This window comes from Lagenorhynchus albirostris, chromosome 3 (assembly GCF_949774975.1).
Source record: "Lagenorhynchus albirostris chromosome 3, mLagAlb1.1, whole genome shotgun sequence".
In the NCBI taxonomy this organism is placed as follows: Eukaryota; Metazoa; Chordata; class Mammalia; order Artiodactyla; family Delphinidae; genus Lagenorhynchus; species Lagenorhynchus albirostris.
In genome coordinates, this window is record NC_083097.1 from 163,370,744 (window position 1) to 163,386,038 (window position 15,295).

Genomic DNA, 15,295 nt, shown 5'->3' on the forward strand with positions numbered 1-15,295 from the left:
GGCTAGTAACCAGGGAGGGGGGGATGGCGGAGCGGGCGCCGGAGCCCGAGGCGGAGGCGGAGGCGGAGGCGGGCGCGGGCGGGGAGGTGGCCGCCGAGGAGGGCGCGGCGGGCCGCAAGGCGCGGGGCCGCCCGCGGCTCACGGAGTCGGACCGGGCCCGGCGGCGGCTCGAGTCCCGGAAGAAGTACGACGTGCGGCGCGTGTACCTGGGCGAGGCGCACGGGCCCTGGGTGGACCTGCGGCGCCGCAGCGGCTGGAGCGACGCCAAGCTCGCCGCCTACCTCATCTCGCTGGAGCGCGGCCAACGTAGCAGCCGCCACGGGTGAGGGGGCCCGGCCCAACGGAGGGAGGGAGCGAGGGAGGAGACGCCCCCATCCCCCGCTGAGCCTGGTCCCGCCCCCTCCGCCCTCAGGGCCCCGCCCCTGGCACCTGTGAACCCCGCCCAGCGCCCCGACTGCCGGCCTGGGTCTCTGACTGCTGGTCCTGGGACGCGCCTGGCTCGCGGCCCCGCCTTCCTTCGCTCCGACTGCCCAATCCTAGGATACGCCCAACCTCTCGACCCGCCTCCTGGGCGCTTGGCCCTGCCCCCTAGAGCTCTGGCTGCCCAATCCTGGTACGGGCCCCACCTCCAAGCATTCTAACGGCCCAGTCCCTGGAAGGGCGGCCCCGCCTCCTGAGCCCTGAGGGGCCCGAGGTCCCTGCTGGTCCCCGGCATGTCACATGCCTCATTCCCTAAAACTCCCACAATGTAGCCTGGGGCTGTGACTGGACACCCCGGGCCACCCAGCCCTACCCCTCATGAGGTTCCGGTGACCCACCTGGGACTGCGTGTGGCCCCATTCCCACACTGGAATGGGGCCACTGGGGAGGCCCCACACTCCCAGAGCACCCCTCACAATCCAGATCTCACTCCCCTAAATCTCTTGGCTCTTGGGGAACACCTCTGCCCAGGGAGACTCAGGTGAAGAGGAAACCCCGAGTTAGCTGCTCAGGTGGAGGGCAGAGGCCTTTGCATAATCTGAATCTCGAGAATGAGCAGTAATGGAAGGAATATTTCTCTTCTTGCCTTATAGGTTGATGTGATGATTAAATGAGTTAAAATACAGCAGAGGGCCTCAAACGGTGCCAGGCACATAGTGAGCAGTCCGGATATTAGCTGTCATGATGATGTTTGTTTCCTGTCACAAACAGTGCTGCAACAAAACCCTTGTTCTGCCCTGGTTTTCACTTGTATACATTCACATGTTTCTCTCAGGGGAGATTCTGAGGGCCAAGAATCAACCAGAACCTGTTGAATTGTACCCACCCACTCCCCAGGGTGGCAGGCTGGTTTATATGCCCAAGAGCAGGGCAGGAAATGCTGGGAGCTTATAAAACTTCAAGCCAGAGTCCCAGCTATTGGAGTTTCTGATTCAGTTAGTCTGGGTGGAGTTGCAGACCCTGTATTTTTTTCTGAAGAGCTTCCAGGGAGACTTGATGTACAGCTGGAGTTGAGAACCACTGACCAGAGGGAGCCCCTGGAGGTTCCGAAGCTGAAAGTGGTATTTACAGAAGCTTGTCTGGCTGAGCTGGAGGTGTGTGGGAGCTGTGCAGGACCGGGGCAGGGGCACTGAGACAACCCAGGCAGTGTGTGGCAAAACCTGACCCCGGGGCACATGAGTAGTCAGGAAAATACACTAAGGGATATTTATTCCTTCAAACTGCATGGCAGTTCTGTGTGGGAGGCACTGTGGTTACCCCCACTTCACAGATGGGAAAACTGAGGCCCAGAGGGGACCAATCCTGCTTGAGGTCACACAGCCAGTCAGTAGCAGAGATAAGACTTGAACTCGGATCTGACTGACGCCAAGTCTGTCTCCACCACGATGTGGCATTCCCCGCACCCCAGCCGTGGCGAGGCTATGAATGGGTGGAGGTGGTCATGGGTGTTTGGATTTGGGTTTGGGTGAGGATCTAGGCAGCCAGCCTGGCCCCTTGGAGGGGAGGTGGAGCCTTGGGAGGGGATAGAGGCTCCCGGGATGGTACAAGGGGACATGGATTCCTGGGCAGAGGGCAGAGCCTGGGCAGGAGCCCCAAGGAGCTGTCCTGGGCTAGACATGGGGTGTTGGGGCTGAGGATTGCTATCAGGCTGGACAAGAGTCACTTAGGGTGGGAGGTGGAGCTGAGGAGAGACCCTGGACTGGTTGTCAGGACGTTGGCGCAAGAGCGTGGCCCCAACCACAGCGAGGAGACCCGTGTTCCAGTGCCTGGCTCTGTGATAATACTGAGAATCATAATGGTCATCGTTACCATTTGCTGAGTGATTCTTAATTACCAGGCTCTTTACAATGCGTGACCCCACGCCAACCCCATGAGGAAGGTACTGTTTTGAGCCCACACTACACATGGGGAAACTGAGGCACAGGGAGGCAGGGTTACTCACCCAGGGTCACAGAGCCTGCTGCTGTGGTTTAGAAGAGGAAGAGCAGGGAAGCAGTCTGAGTCAGGTGGGCAGGCCCTGAAGCATGGTGGCAGGAAGGCAAAGGGAGGCCCTAGCAGGTCCAGGAGAGATGGCTCCAAAGCACCTGCCTGGAGCCTGTGCTGGGTCACAGCTGAGTGTGCCATGTAGGGTCAGGAACCTGCTTGGCAGATCTGGTGGCCATCCTGGTGTGGGAGGCCATGGGGGCCCCTGGCCTTAGGGTCTGGCCCTGCCCTGGGCTCCCCAAGGCCATGGCTCACTGGGACACACAGTCAGGGTATTGGGACCCAGGCAGAGCGGGGAAGGCCCTAGAGGTAGGCGGACATGATGGCGTGGCCTTTGGGCCTGAGCTGGCTGCAGGGTCAGGACCCTCATAGAGCAGGCAGTTAGGGCCCAACCATCTCCCCAGGGCTCTGGGCCAGCCTCAGGACCAGGATCTGCAGGTCCTTGGAGGGGGTAGTCCAAAGTCAACTCCATGACTGCTCTACTGGGTAACAAATGACCACAGACTTAGTGGCTTTAAAACCCCACAGATTCATCATCTCACATTTCTGCAGGTCAGGAATCTGGCACATTTTAGCTGGCTCCTCAAGTCAGGGTCCCAGGAGGCTGAAATCAAGTTATCAGCACGCCACAACGTCACCTAGAAGCTCGCCCAGGGAAAGATCTGCTTCTAGACTTGTTCAGAGCATTGGCAGAATCCATTTCCTCCGGGCTGTACGGCTGGGGTCCCTGCGGTCTTGTTGACCATCAGCTGGGACTGCTCTCAGCTCCACAAGGCCGTTCTCAGGTCCTGGTCCCTCACAGGCCCCCTCATGCTCTCAGCCCCCAGTCTCTGACTTCAGCAGGGCCCTTTTAAAGGCTCCCCTGATTAGGTCAGGCTCCCCGAATAAGCTCTCTCTTGATAATCCACTCCCCAGCCACGGGATCCTGGGCAGGCGGCTTTACCCTCAGGGCCTCAGTTTCCCATTCCGTGAGGTGGTTGATGACAGTAGACCCCTGCCAGGGCTGCTGTTGGTGCAGGAGAGCCCAAGTGAAGGGGCAGGGGAAGTAGACCTGGCCCGGGAAGCGGAAGCCCACATTCTACCCCAGCAGGATTGGCATGTCATCATCCATCAGGCCCCAAGCTTACTCCCCACTGCCCCCTCTCTCTGTTACAGGAAGCCTTGGGAGCAAGTCCCCAAAAAGCCAAAGCGGAAGAAAAGTAAGTGGCGCTGCAACCAGGGTGGAGGTGGCATTGGGAGTAAGTTGCTTTGTGGTTGGTTCCCTCCCTCCCTCAGGGACCGCTTGTGGAGGGTCCGCGTGTGCCAGGAGCCATGCAGTCCGGGACAGACCCAGCCCTGCCCTCCCAGAGCCCGCAGTCTCATAGGAAAGACAGGGGACAGGCTGAGCAGGGCTGTGGTGGGGAAGTAGAGGCACGGGGGGGCCCAGAGGAGGGGTCTGGCCCAGCCTGGGTCGGGGGTGGGGATGGGATAGGAAGGGCTGGAGGGGCCCCGAACCTGTGCTGTGCCCATGCTCTCATCATCCCCATCTGACACAGAAAGGCTGAGTCACTGCCCCAGGCTGCACAGCCAGAAAGTGGCCGGGCCAAACTGCAAACCCAGGACCACGTGTCTCCCGAGGGGTCCCCTTTGCTCCTCTGCTCTCCTGCCCGGTGCGTGGGAGTCAGCCGGGGAAGAGCCAGGCAGAGCAGAGGGAGCAGCTTGTGCCCAGGCCTAAAGGGCGTGTGCTGTGCCAGGCTCAAGGGGAGCCGGGCGAGGGCAGTCGGAGCAGAGGCTGGAGTGCGTACTCCCACCCCCTGAGCACGGCCCCTGAGCCCTGGGCTGTGGGTCCCAGGCCATGTCCAGCAGGGTGAGGGCCAGTGGTCCAGGGACGGCCGTCTGATGGCAGTGAGCCCCTCTACTTATCACGGTGCTCAGAGGCAGAAGCCGAGCTAAGACTGAGACCCCCAGGCTGAGAGGTGTGTCCTTGGTCCCCCCGGCCCCGTCATCTCCCAGCCCGGAAGGTCAGGGGCACACCTTCAGAGCTGAGTGAAGGGCGAGGGGCAAGGCAGGTGTCTAGAGGAAGAGGGCACAGCCCTTGCAGAGGTCCTGAGGCAGGGCCATACTTGCCTAGTTTAGGAACAGGGAGGAGACCCTGAGGCTCGAGTGGAGTGATCCAGGACAGCAGCAGCAGGAGGTGACAGGGCAGAACACACAGGGCCTGGTGAACCTCAGGGAGGACTTTGGCTCTTACCCCCATTGAGGTGGGAGCCCTGGTGGATTTTTTCTTTTGGCTGCATTGGGTCTTCATTGCTGCGTGCGGGCTTTCTCTAGTTGCGGCGGGCGGGAGCTACTCTTCCTTGCGGTGCACGGGCTTCTCATTGCAGTGTCTTCTCTTGTTGCAGAGCAACGGGCTCTAGGCGCACGGCTTCAGTAGTTGTGGTGCACAGGCTCAGTATTTGTGGCTCGTGGGCTTAGTTGCTCCACGGCACGTGGGATCTTCCCGGACCAGGGCTCGAACCCGTGTCCCCCGCATTGGCAGGCAGAGTCTTAACCACTGCGCCACCAGGGAAGTCTGCCCTGGTGGATTTTGAGTAGAGAAGGGATGTGGCCCTGACTCAAGTGTTCAGAGACGCCCTCTGTCAGCTGCCGGGGGCAAGGGTGAGAGCTGGGAGACTAGGGCCGAGGGACTGAGCTGGTGCAGGCGGGAGACGCTGAGTTGATGAGGACGATTATAACTGTAACTAACAGCTGACAGTCGTTGCGTGAGCACCTGCCATACACCAGGCTTTATTATGTATATGACTTGACTCAAACAATGAGGACATTCCCTGCCAGTCTCTGTTGTCTCCGGGGCAGGTCTCACATCTCTGAGCCTCAGTTTCCTCATCTGTAAACTGGGGACAGGCCTGGATAATACTCAGGAGGGTGTCTCAACCCCCAGAGCTATAAGACCCATGTGGTTCTGGGGGCCGTGCTGCCCAGAGAGGGTGGTAGGGGTGAGCCGTGCCCCTCATGCCTGCCCGTGCCCCACGTGCGCAGGGCGGCGACGCAACGTAAACTGCCTGAAGAACGTGGTGATCTGGTACGAGGACCACAAGCACCGCTGCCCCTACGAGCCACACCTCGCCGAGCTGGACCCCACCTTTGGCCTGTACACCACGGCTGTGTGGCAGTGCGAGGCTGGGCACCGCTACTTCCAAGACCTGCACTCGCCCCTGAAGCCGCTCAGCGACTCAGACCCTGAGAGTGACAAAGGTGGGTCTGCGAGGGGAGGGCTCACGGTGGCCTCCAGTGTTTGGGGCTCTACAGCCCCTCATGGGCCCTGCCAGCCTCAGGCCAGCGTCGCGGACCTCACAGCAGCTGACATGGCCCTGGCTCTGGATGGCCTTGCAGTCTTTGAGTCCTTGCAGAGCCCAAGAGCTGGTCCCCATTTTGCGGAGGGACAGCCAAGGTGCGGCGCAGTTTGCTCATCTGGGCCTGAGGTCAGTCGCAGGCAGGGCTGAGGTCCAGGAACCTGGCTCAGCGGCTGGAGGGACAGGCAGGTGCTGGGCCTCTCCTGGCCTCTTTGTTCTCCTTTACATCCTCCGGCTTTCTCTCAGGCTCTGCACTGTCTCTCGCAGCCTCACCCTATTTCCCGCCCTCCAGCCTGTTCTCCTCCCTACACCCCGTTCTCTGCTCTTGAGCTTTCTCTTGTTCCTGATCCTCCCCTTTCACCTTTCTGTGTTTCATCCTCTCTCTCTCTCTCTCTCTCTCTCTCTCGCATCTCCTTTCGTTTTCTCTCTTCTTCCCACTGTCTCTCCTCCATCTCACTCTCTCACTCCCATTTTCATCCCTTTCTCTCTCCTCCACACCACGGCCCCACCCTCCCCATCTCTCACTGCCCAGCCCCTCCCCTGCCATCCCACATTGGTCACACACACATGTGAGCTGGAGTCCTTCTCAGGACTGGGAGGGACTCATTTATGAAGGTCCAATTGGCCCTGGTAGGGGAGCAGAGGAGATGCCATGGGTGGTGAGGGGCTGCCCGCCTGCCTCGGGGGCTTGGCATCGGGGGGAGCATGGGGCCCTCTGCCAGGCACCCTGCCGGAGCTGAGGGTGGGGTCAGTTACCAGGGCTGAGCCCGCGCTGGCAGGCATCTCTGAGCAGGTGGCATCCCAGCTGGCCGAGGGGAAGCCGTGGGCGAGAGGTGTTCCAGGTGGGCACCCCAGCCAACGGCTGTCCCGTTGTGTGTCAGCCAGGCTCCCAGTGTGCAGCCAGCCCCTCAGCCGTCTTGTCCTCCCGACTCCAGGCCCTGCCCCAAACCACCCTGAATCCTCCGCAGCCTAATGACAGCCCTGTCATTAGCAGTCGAGGAAACCGAGGCCCTGGGAGTAATGTGACTGGCCCATCTGGCACTGGGTCTGGCTGGGATGGGGGTGGCACCCAGAGGAGTCCCCTGACAGCCCAACCCAACTCTGATACCAGTGCCCTCTGGATCTGGGCTCTCAGGAATGAATGCTGGAATCGATTAGCCAGATCTTCTGTGAGGGAGTGGCTGTGTCCCTGTCCCAGCCTGGTCCCTCCGCAGCACCCTTATCAGTTCTCTGCCGAGGGCGGCCCTGCCACCTCGCACTCAGTAAGAAGACCTCGCACCAGGACTGTGGGAGGCCGGTGGGTGCCCTGCCAATTCTGTCATTAATGTCGTTATCAACTGGCAAGAAGTCCAGCGTCGGCTTAACAGCCGGACATTGTAATTGGGGATCCAGGCACAGGCCCTGGCCGTGCCCCCAACTCACTAGGCAACTGCCCCTCCTTCATAGCGGAGCCACGGGGCTCAATCCACCCTGCAGATTACAGGGTGTTAGAAGGAGGGGCGATCCCCCTACCCTGCCCCTGCTGCTGCCCCAGGGCTGAGTCAGGGATGGGGTGTTAGGATAATAACGATAATGGGAAACACTGATAGGGTGCTTACTGTAAGTTCTGCTGTCCTATTTACTCATTAAATACCCCAAACAGCCCCTGAGTAGGTACCAAGTTATCCCCAGGCCCAGAGAGGTTATAAGGCACCCCCCCTTCACACAGCTGGAGGAGTGGGCACCAGGATCCCGCCCCGGCAGTCAGCCTGCACTCTCCATGTGACCTTCTGGGAGTGTAGAACACATAGTACCCAGACAGCACACCCAAACTGTGTCACGAGTGTGTGTAACTTAAGGGGCAGGCATTCATTTTTCCTGTCCCCAGTTTCTCCCTGCTTGCAGACATTAGCACCAAACACCTGGGTAAGATGCCAGCCCTCTTGGCCTTCATCACAGCCTTGGTCATGGGTTCATTCATTTTTATAAACGTGCACTCAATGTGTACCAAGCAGCACTGTGTACCTGGGCACTGGGGCCTGTGCACAGGGACCCCCATCCTTGTGGAGTTTACGGTATAAAGGGGAAGCAGACAGTAAACAAGATAAACAAGTAAAATCTAGAGTGCAGTGGAAGGCGGTAAGTATTGGGGGGAAAATAAAGGAGAGAAAAGGGTGCTATTTGAGACCAAGTGGTCAGAGGCCTCCCTGAAAAAATACCATTTGAGGAAGGGTCTGATGGAGGTGAAGGAGGGAGCCCACGCAGGTGTCTGAGAAAAGAGGGTTCAGGCAGAGAGAGTGGCGAGTGCAGAGGCCCAGAGAGACAGTGCAGAGCCTGAGAGAGAGCCGGAGGACACCAGAAACCTGCCTAGTGTCCCTGGGCACAGAAGGGAGGTCAGTGGGGCTGGAGAGGAGGTGACAGGGGCACATGTTCAGGCTGTGTGGCCATGGTGAGGGCTTTGGCTGCTATGCCAAGTGAGTTGGGAAGGGCGTTAACTGAGGTAAGACCAGCTGCCGAGATAGACGCACCCCAGCTCCTGTGACCCAACACAGCTCACTTCCCCCCGCATTCCGGTGAGAGTCAGCTGTATTGCACACCTAATGGCAAAGGATGCTGGGACATGTAGTCCACCAGGTGTCAGGAGGAAGAGACGGGTTTGGTGAGCAGCTGGCCTATCTCTTCCACAGGAAGTGATGAGCAGATTCTCAGTCAAAGAGGGACGTGACCTGAGCAGGTGTTCACAGGCTCCCCCTGGCCAGTGAGGGGAGGACAGACTTGGGGGTGGGCAAGGATGGGAGCGGGGGCACCCAGAAGAAGGAGCTGCATGGTCCTGGCAGAGGGCTGGCGGGGCCGTGACCAGGGTGTGCGGGGGAGGTAGGAGAAGCCGTCAGCCTGGGGATGTATTTTGGAAGCAGCGCCAACAGGTTTTGCTGACAGATTGGAAGTGGGTGTGAGAGAAAGGGAGAAGTCAAGGAGAGCCCCAGGACTTTGGCCTGAGCAACTGGAAGGGCAGAGCTGCCGCCCGCTGAGACGGGGGTGTCTGTGAGCCATGCAGCCTTTCTCTGAGGGAAGATTCGGAGCCTAGAGTCTGAGATGCCTGTAAGACCCCTCAGAGGGAGCAGTGGGGCGTGATGGGCTGCAGCTCCGCGGGAGGTCCAGGCGAGAACTGTCCACTGGAGACACTGGGGTATGGGTGGTGACGGTATAATAAAAATAGATGCAGGCAGACCTAGGCGATATTGCAGGTTTGATTCCAGACCACCACAATAAAGTGAATATCGAAATAAAAGGAGTCTCACGAACTTTTTGGTTTCCCAGTGCATATAAAAGTTATGTTTACACTATACTGTGGTCTATTAAGTGTGCAATAGCATTGTGGGGAAAAAAAAGGTACATTCCTTAATTTAAAAATACTTTGTTGCTGGGGACTTCCCTGGCTGTCCAGTGGTTAGGACTCTGCATTCCCACTGCAGGGGGCACGGGTTCAATCCCTGGTCAGGGAACTAAGATCCTGCCTGCTGAGTATGCTGCTCGGCCAATGATAGATAGATAGATAGATAGATAGATAGATAGATAGATAGATAGATAGATAGATAATAAAATTTTTAAAAATACTTTATTGCTAAAAAAATTCCACCATCATCTGAGCCTTCAGTGAGTGGCAATCCTTTTGCAATAGTAACATCAAAGATCATTGATCACAGGTCACCATAACAAATATAATAATAATGAAAAAGTTTCAACGGTTACCAAAACATGACCCAGAGTGATCAAATGCTGTTGGAAGAATGGCGCCAATAGACTTGCCCGAGGCAGGGTTGCCACAGACCTTCAGTTTGTAAACAGTGTTTGTAATGAGCGAGCCCCTTTCGCAAGAGGCCCCTTGGGAACACACCTGAGTCTAATGAAGTGACTCAGGGAGGGGCCCCTAGATAGCTTTACGATGGGGGCTGGTCCCCAGAAAGGCCAAACCCAGGGTTAGAGGGTGGCAGCTCTCAGCCCCACCCCCGGCCCCCAGGAGCAGATGGGGGCTAGAAACTGGGTTATAAAAACTCTTTTATTTATTTTTTATTTTTATTTTTTTGGCCACGCCGTGTGGCATGCGGGATCTTAGTTCCCCGACCAGGGATCGAACCCGTGCCCCCTGTTTTGGGAGCATGGAGTCTTAACCACTGGACCGCCAGGGAAGTCCCTATAAAAACTCTTAAACAGTGATCCGAGAGCTTCCAGGTCGGTGGACACGTTGAGGCGCTGGGAGATTTACGTGTCTGTAGAGAGCATGGCAGCTCCGTGGCAACCCCCAACCTCCCCCCGCCCCCCTACCGATTACCTTCCCTTGTATATCTGTTCATCCGGCCATTGCTGAGTTGTATCCTTTATAATAAAACTGTGATCAGAAGTAGAGCACTTTCTTGAGTTCTGTGAGTTGTTCTAGCAAATTACCAAAGCTGAGGAGGGCGCTGTGGGAACCTCTGCTTTATAGCCGGAAGTATGGGTGACCCGGGACTTGTGACTGAAATCTGAAGTGGGGGCAGCCTTGTGGGACTGAGCTCTTTAACCCTCAGGGTCTGACACTGTCTCCAGACAAATAGTGTCAGAACTGAATCGAATTGTTGGACACCCAGCTGGTGTCAAGGATGAGGGTGGTATGAGCCTGGTGGATACCCTGGGATGAGTGGAGCGCTGAGGAGAGGCCCCAGTGAGAGCCTCCCAGGCCCATAAGAACAGAAGAGGCTGAGCAGGGGCCACCAGGGAGGAGCCAGGAACCTGAGTGTGGGTCTGGAGGCTGAGTCAGGAGAGCATCTCAAGGAGTAGGGCCGGCTGTGGAGGATATGGACCGAGCTGACCGCTCTTATGGGGGTAGGGGAGTCACAGTGCTCAGCCCCCGGGGAGCCTTCAAGCAATACCAGCTGCTGCCGCCACTGTCGTAACTGTCCCCTCTCCTCTGTCACCACAGTGGGCAATGGCCTGGTGGCCGGCAGCTCTGACTCGTCCAGCTCCAGCTCCGGCTCCGAGGAGCCCCCTGAGGTCCAGCAGGCCAAGGCGACAGTGGCGATGGCGGCAGTTACCCCCACCAGCCCAGCGGGCAGCAGCGGGCTCATCACACAGGAGGGCATGCACATCCCCTTCGATGTCCACCACGTGGAGAGCCTGGCTGAGCAGGGCACCCCACTGTGCCCCAACCCGGCCAGCAGCGGGCCCGAAGCCCTGGAGACAGTGGTGTGCGTGCCGGTGCCCGTGCAAGTGGGCCCGGGCCCTAGCACCCTCTTTGAGAACATGCCCCAGGAGGCACTGGGTGAGGTGGTGGCCAGCTGTCCCATGCCAGGCATGGTGCCCGGTTCGCAGGTGATCATCATTGCCGGCCCTGGCTACGATGCCCTCACAGCCGAGGGCATCCACCTCAACGTGGCAGCAGGCAACGGTGCCCCCGGAGGGGGCCTGGGTGATGAGGTGCCCTGCGCAATGATGGAGGGTGTGGCCGCCTACACCCAGACGGAGCCAGAGGGCAGCCAGCCCAGCACCGTGGACCCTGACGCCATGACAGGCATTGAGACCAAGAAAGGTCTGGGGGGCCGTGCCAGTCTGGGAGGTTGGGGGGGCCGTGATGGGACCTGGGAAGGGGAGGGCGAGTAATGGCCCCAGAGGAAGCTCCTCAGCAGCCTTAGTCCCCACGGACACTCACCCTGTGCCCACCCCCGTAGAGAAGGAGGACCTGCACGTGCTCAAGAAGGAAGAGGAGGAGCCGGTGGCCCCAGAACTGGCAGAGCTGGCCGCGACGGTGCCTGAGAGCGCAGAGCCCGAGGCAGAGGCGGACGGGGAGGAGCTGGACGGCAGCGACATGCCAGCCATCATCTATGAGATCCCCAAGGAGCCCGAGAAGTGGGTGCTGGGGCGGGCGGGGGAGAGGAGGGACGAGGAGCGGCCCTCGGGCCCGCAGCCCTCCTGGTGTCAGAGCCCCGACGCCAAGGGCCCTTCCCCTCCAGGAGGCGGCGAAGCAAGCGATCGCGGGTGATGGACGCCGATGGCCTGCTTGAGATGTTCCACTGCCCTTACGAGGGCTGCAGCCAGGTCTACGTAGCCCTCAGCAGCTTCCAGGTGAGGCCGCCATCCAAGTGGGCTGGGTGGGACTGCTTCTGTGTCGGGCTGCCTGCGCGCTGGGTCTGGGCAGTGCGGCTCGTGGAGGGCCCCACCCGGCCCCTCCAGGTGCCACTGGCCTGCCTGCCGTGCACCCACCCAGCCCCAGCTGATCTCAGCCTCAGCCACAGAGAGGCAGCCGTCACCTCTGTGCCCTCCCCTCCTGCTCTCCAGCCCCAGCCATCCTGCCTCCTCAACCAGCCACAGCCTCTCTCTGCACACCCCGGGGGCCTGCCTGGTCCTGGTGGCTCCCCACAGACTACCCCTCTTCCAGCCGCCTGAACTCTTCCTGCCTTTGCCCAGGCCACCCTGTCAGCTCACGATGCTTCCTCTCCAAGCTCAACTGAGGACGCCCCTCCGCCAGGAAGCCCACCCTAGTCCCCCCAGCCCCGGGTCACCGCACTACCAGGACATACCTGCCATTTGCCCTCTGAGGTCTGGACAGGGTGCCCTGAGAGCAGAGACAGGATCCCGTCACATGCCCACTCCTGGCGCAGGATGTGGCACCAGGAGAACTTTGGATTTGCCAAGTCATGTTTTCATTAAGCACGTGTTGAGCACCTACCGGGTGCCAGGCCTGGTGCTGGGCGCTGGAGCAGTTGTGCTAGTGAGTTAAAGAATGAAAGAACAAAAGAATGAATGACTCGGGGGCTGCCTGCTCCAGGCGCTAGGGGCAGCTTAGCACTATGCAAAGTGCCGCTGTGGGGCTGACAGCCCTGGACTCCGGTCCTAGCCCTGCCACTGCCCACCTGTGAGACACGGGCCAAACCACTAAGCCTCCAGAGCCTTAGTTTCCCCATCCACAAACTGGGCTCATGGCTGATCCCCTTCCCATGGTTCTGACAAGGCTGACTGATGCCCCAGCCCAGAGCCTGGCTGGAGTAGGTGCTCAGTAAGCTGCTCTTTGATCCCAGTTGTGCCCCTGGACCCCGGCTCGGATCTGGGAGTCCCTGCTCAAGGGCAAGGGCACCCCTCTTCCTCTTCCTCTTCCAGGGAGGCCAGCCCTAGCTGGCCCTCATCTGTCCCCACCCTGGAGAGCTCCAGAGGCGGGCCCATGGCACCCGCAGCCCCACTCCTGCCCCTCTTGCCCCCAGAACCACGTCAACCTTGTGCATCGGAAAGGGAAGACCAAGGTGTGCCCTCACCCCGGCTGCGGCAAGAAGTTCTATTTATCCAACCACCTTCGGCGGCACATGATCATCCACTCAGGTCAGGCCAGGGAGGGGCTGGCAGCTTGAGCCAAAGGCACGGGGGCCTGGGCCTGGGAGCTGGGGCCGGGGCTGGGGCAGGCGAGCTGAAACCCAGACACGGACTGCCCCTCTCTGAGCCTCCTCTGTGTCCACCACAAGGGCTGGTGTGAGACGGTGGAAGTAAAGTGCTTGACTTAGGGCCCGCTGGGCACCTCCCAAGTAGTCAGTAAGCTGTCACTACACGGGTCACAGGGACATCTGCTATTCTAAGGCATGTGGAGCTGGGCAGGGGTTGGCTATCTCTTCCCCAACTTGGCCCTTGGCCTCCCCACTTCCATGAGCAATTCTCACGTGGGACTCAGTTCCAGGACTGAGGGGGGACAGTGAACCACCCCAGGTGGGCAGGGTGGGGAAGTGAACTTGGGCCAGGATTTCTGTTCCGTCTGCTCCAGGCGCCTCCTTAACCCAGGACACGGGGGCCTCACGGGGATCACTGGTGCCTATACCCAGTAGGAGGGCACGGCTTCAGGTTTTTCGAGAGGCTGGAACTTTGGATTTTTATGTGAGATCGCCCCAATATGTGAAACATTAGAGTCAAATTGAGCCCCACTTTAACTTGGCAGTTTGCACCCTGTGTACCTCAGGAATCCGAGTACGCATTCCTGCTCTGCCCAGTCGCGTTCCTGGGCAGCCTGCGAGCCTCATGCGGGGCCGTAGCTGTCCTTTGTTCTAGCTGCCTTAGCTATTATAGTCGGTATTCGCGCCCAGAGGATGTGGGCTTTCGTCTGCCTGCGCCCAGAGGCCTTGCGCACTACTGGGTCTCGGCAATGCCGCAGTGACCCCACAAACCCCTCTCTCGACGGCGGCCTGCTCAGCCCCGCGTCTCCCCCAGGTGTCCGTGAATTCACCTGTGAAACCTGCGGCAAGTCCTTTAAGAGGAAAAACCACCTGGAGGTGCACCGGCGCACGCACACAGGCGAGACGCCTCTGCAGTGAGTGACGGGCTTCCCGCGAGGGGCTGGGAGGGCATCCGGGCCTGGACTCTCACAGGGCAGCTCCCAAGGGCGGGCGACGTCCCCAGTGTTGCATCTGTGGGGTTTTCAGAGTGCTCCCACCCCAGATGGTGCCCCGCCCCTTCCAGTGGTCTGCCCAGCCTTAGTGGTTGTGTCCCGCCCCCGAGGCGGCCCCTCCCCGGTGCTGCTCCCTTTTGCCCCGCCCTCTCTGACCCCGCCCCCCCGGTGCCTCCCGCGTGCTCCCCTGCAGGTGCGAGATCTGTGGCTACCAGTGCCGACAGCGTGCGTCGCTCAACTGGCACATGAAGAAGCACACGGCCGAGGTGCAGTACAACTTCACGTGCGAGCGCTGCGGGAAGCGCTTCGAGAAGCTGGACAGCGTCAAGTTCCACACGCTCAAAAGCCACCCGGACCACAAGCCCGCCTGATCCACCCAACCACTAAACGCCCCTATTTATTCATCCCATCGGACACCATGCCCGAGTCTGCCGGGGCCGGGACAGCCGCGGCCAGCCGCCAGGACCTCGGGCCAGAAGGAGGCGCCTCTGCCCCGCTCCAGGGCTGGGCCCTCAGGGCAGGTCCCCCCGACCCCGCCCGAGTTTTGGAGCTGGCACCTGGGGCTGCACTGCTGGGACTGTGTCAAGAGAGCAGAACGAGATTAAAGAGCGAGAAAGGAGCTGCTCTTCCCCTAGGCCTGGATGATTGGGGGAAGGTGGGCCCCTCTCTGTCTCCAACCTGGTTCCTTCCCGAGCAAGACGGGGGCAGGGGCAGATGCCCCTACACACCAGACAGCGCTCCTGCCCTTTCCTGTCAACCTCCGCTCTGCCTCGGCTACCTGGGCCTGGCAATCCTAAACACCCCCTCCTTTGACAGGGTCAGGTGTGGAAGGTTGGGGGCCCTGGAGGCTACTGAACATGTCCCAGGTCTCAGGATCCTGACTCTCTCTCCTAATCCCTCATAGAACACTCATTCCTGGTTCTCAGAGAGCTCAGGGAGCAGTTGGGGAGATGTCCAGTAAACCCCTCAGTAAAACATCTACAGCTGTGACAAGCGCCGTGCAGAAAATAGAGTGATACGCTAGTTCCTGGGAGTGCTGTTCAGGTTGGTGGTCAGGGAGGGCCTCTCTGGGGAGGCCTTTGAGCATAGACCGGAATGACAAAGAGGTTCCATCCCTGAAGAAAGA

General features: G+C 59.7%; 1 protein-coding gene across 3 annotated transcripts; it reads left to right on the forward strand.

The window, feature by feature from the left end:
- Positions 1 to 23: 23 nt before the first annotated feature.
- ZNF653 (zinc finger protein 653) lies at positions 24 to 14,788 on the forward strand. 3 transcript variants are annotated; one of them, XM_060145057.1, is made up of 9 exons: positions 24 to 322; positions 3,619 to 3,662; positions 5,482 to 5,697; positions 10,732 to 11,337; positions 11,477 to 11,654; positions 11,759 to 11,870; positions 13,004 to 13,118; positions 13,975 to 14,091; positions 14,363 to 14,788. In XM_060145057.1, exons 1-9 carry the CDS (start codon positions 24 to 26, stop codon positions 14,416 to 14,418), a joined length of 1,743 nt encoding a protein of 580 aa, XP_060001040.1. In that variant the 3' UTR covers positions 14,419 to 14,788. The 3 variants fall into 3 exon arrangements, with proteins under 3 accessions (XP_060001040.1, XP_060001039.1, XP_060001041.1); XM_060145056.1 differs by having other exon boundaries at positions 13,992 to 14,091; XM_060145058.1 differs by lacking the exons at positions 13,975 to 14,091; positions 14,363 to 14,788 and having other exon boundaries at positions 12,084 to 13,094.
- Positions 14,789 to 15,295: the final 507 nt, after the last annotated feature.

Coding starts and splice junctions, on each gene's coding strand:
- ZNF653 (XM_060145056.1), top strand. CDS start 24: ATGGCGGAGCGGGCGCCGGAGCCCGAGGCGGAGGCGGAGGCGGAGGCG. Junction 11,655..11,758: donor ATCCCCAAGGAGCCCGAGAA/GTGGGTGCTGGG, acceptor CTTCCCCTCCAG/GAGGCGGCGAAGCAAGCGAT. Junction 11,871..13,003: donor TAGCCCTCAGCAGCTTCCAG/GTGAGGCCGCCA, acceptor TCTTGCCCCCAG/AACCACGTCAACCTTGTGCA.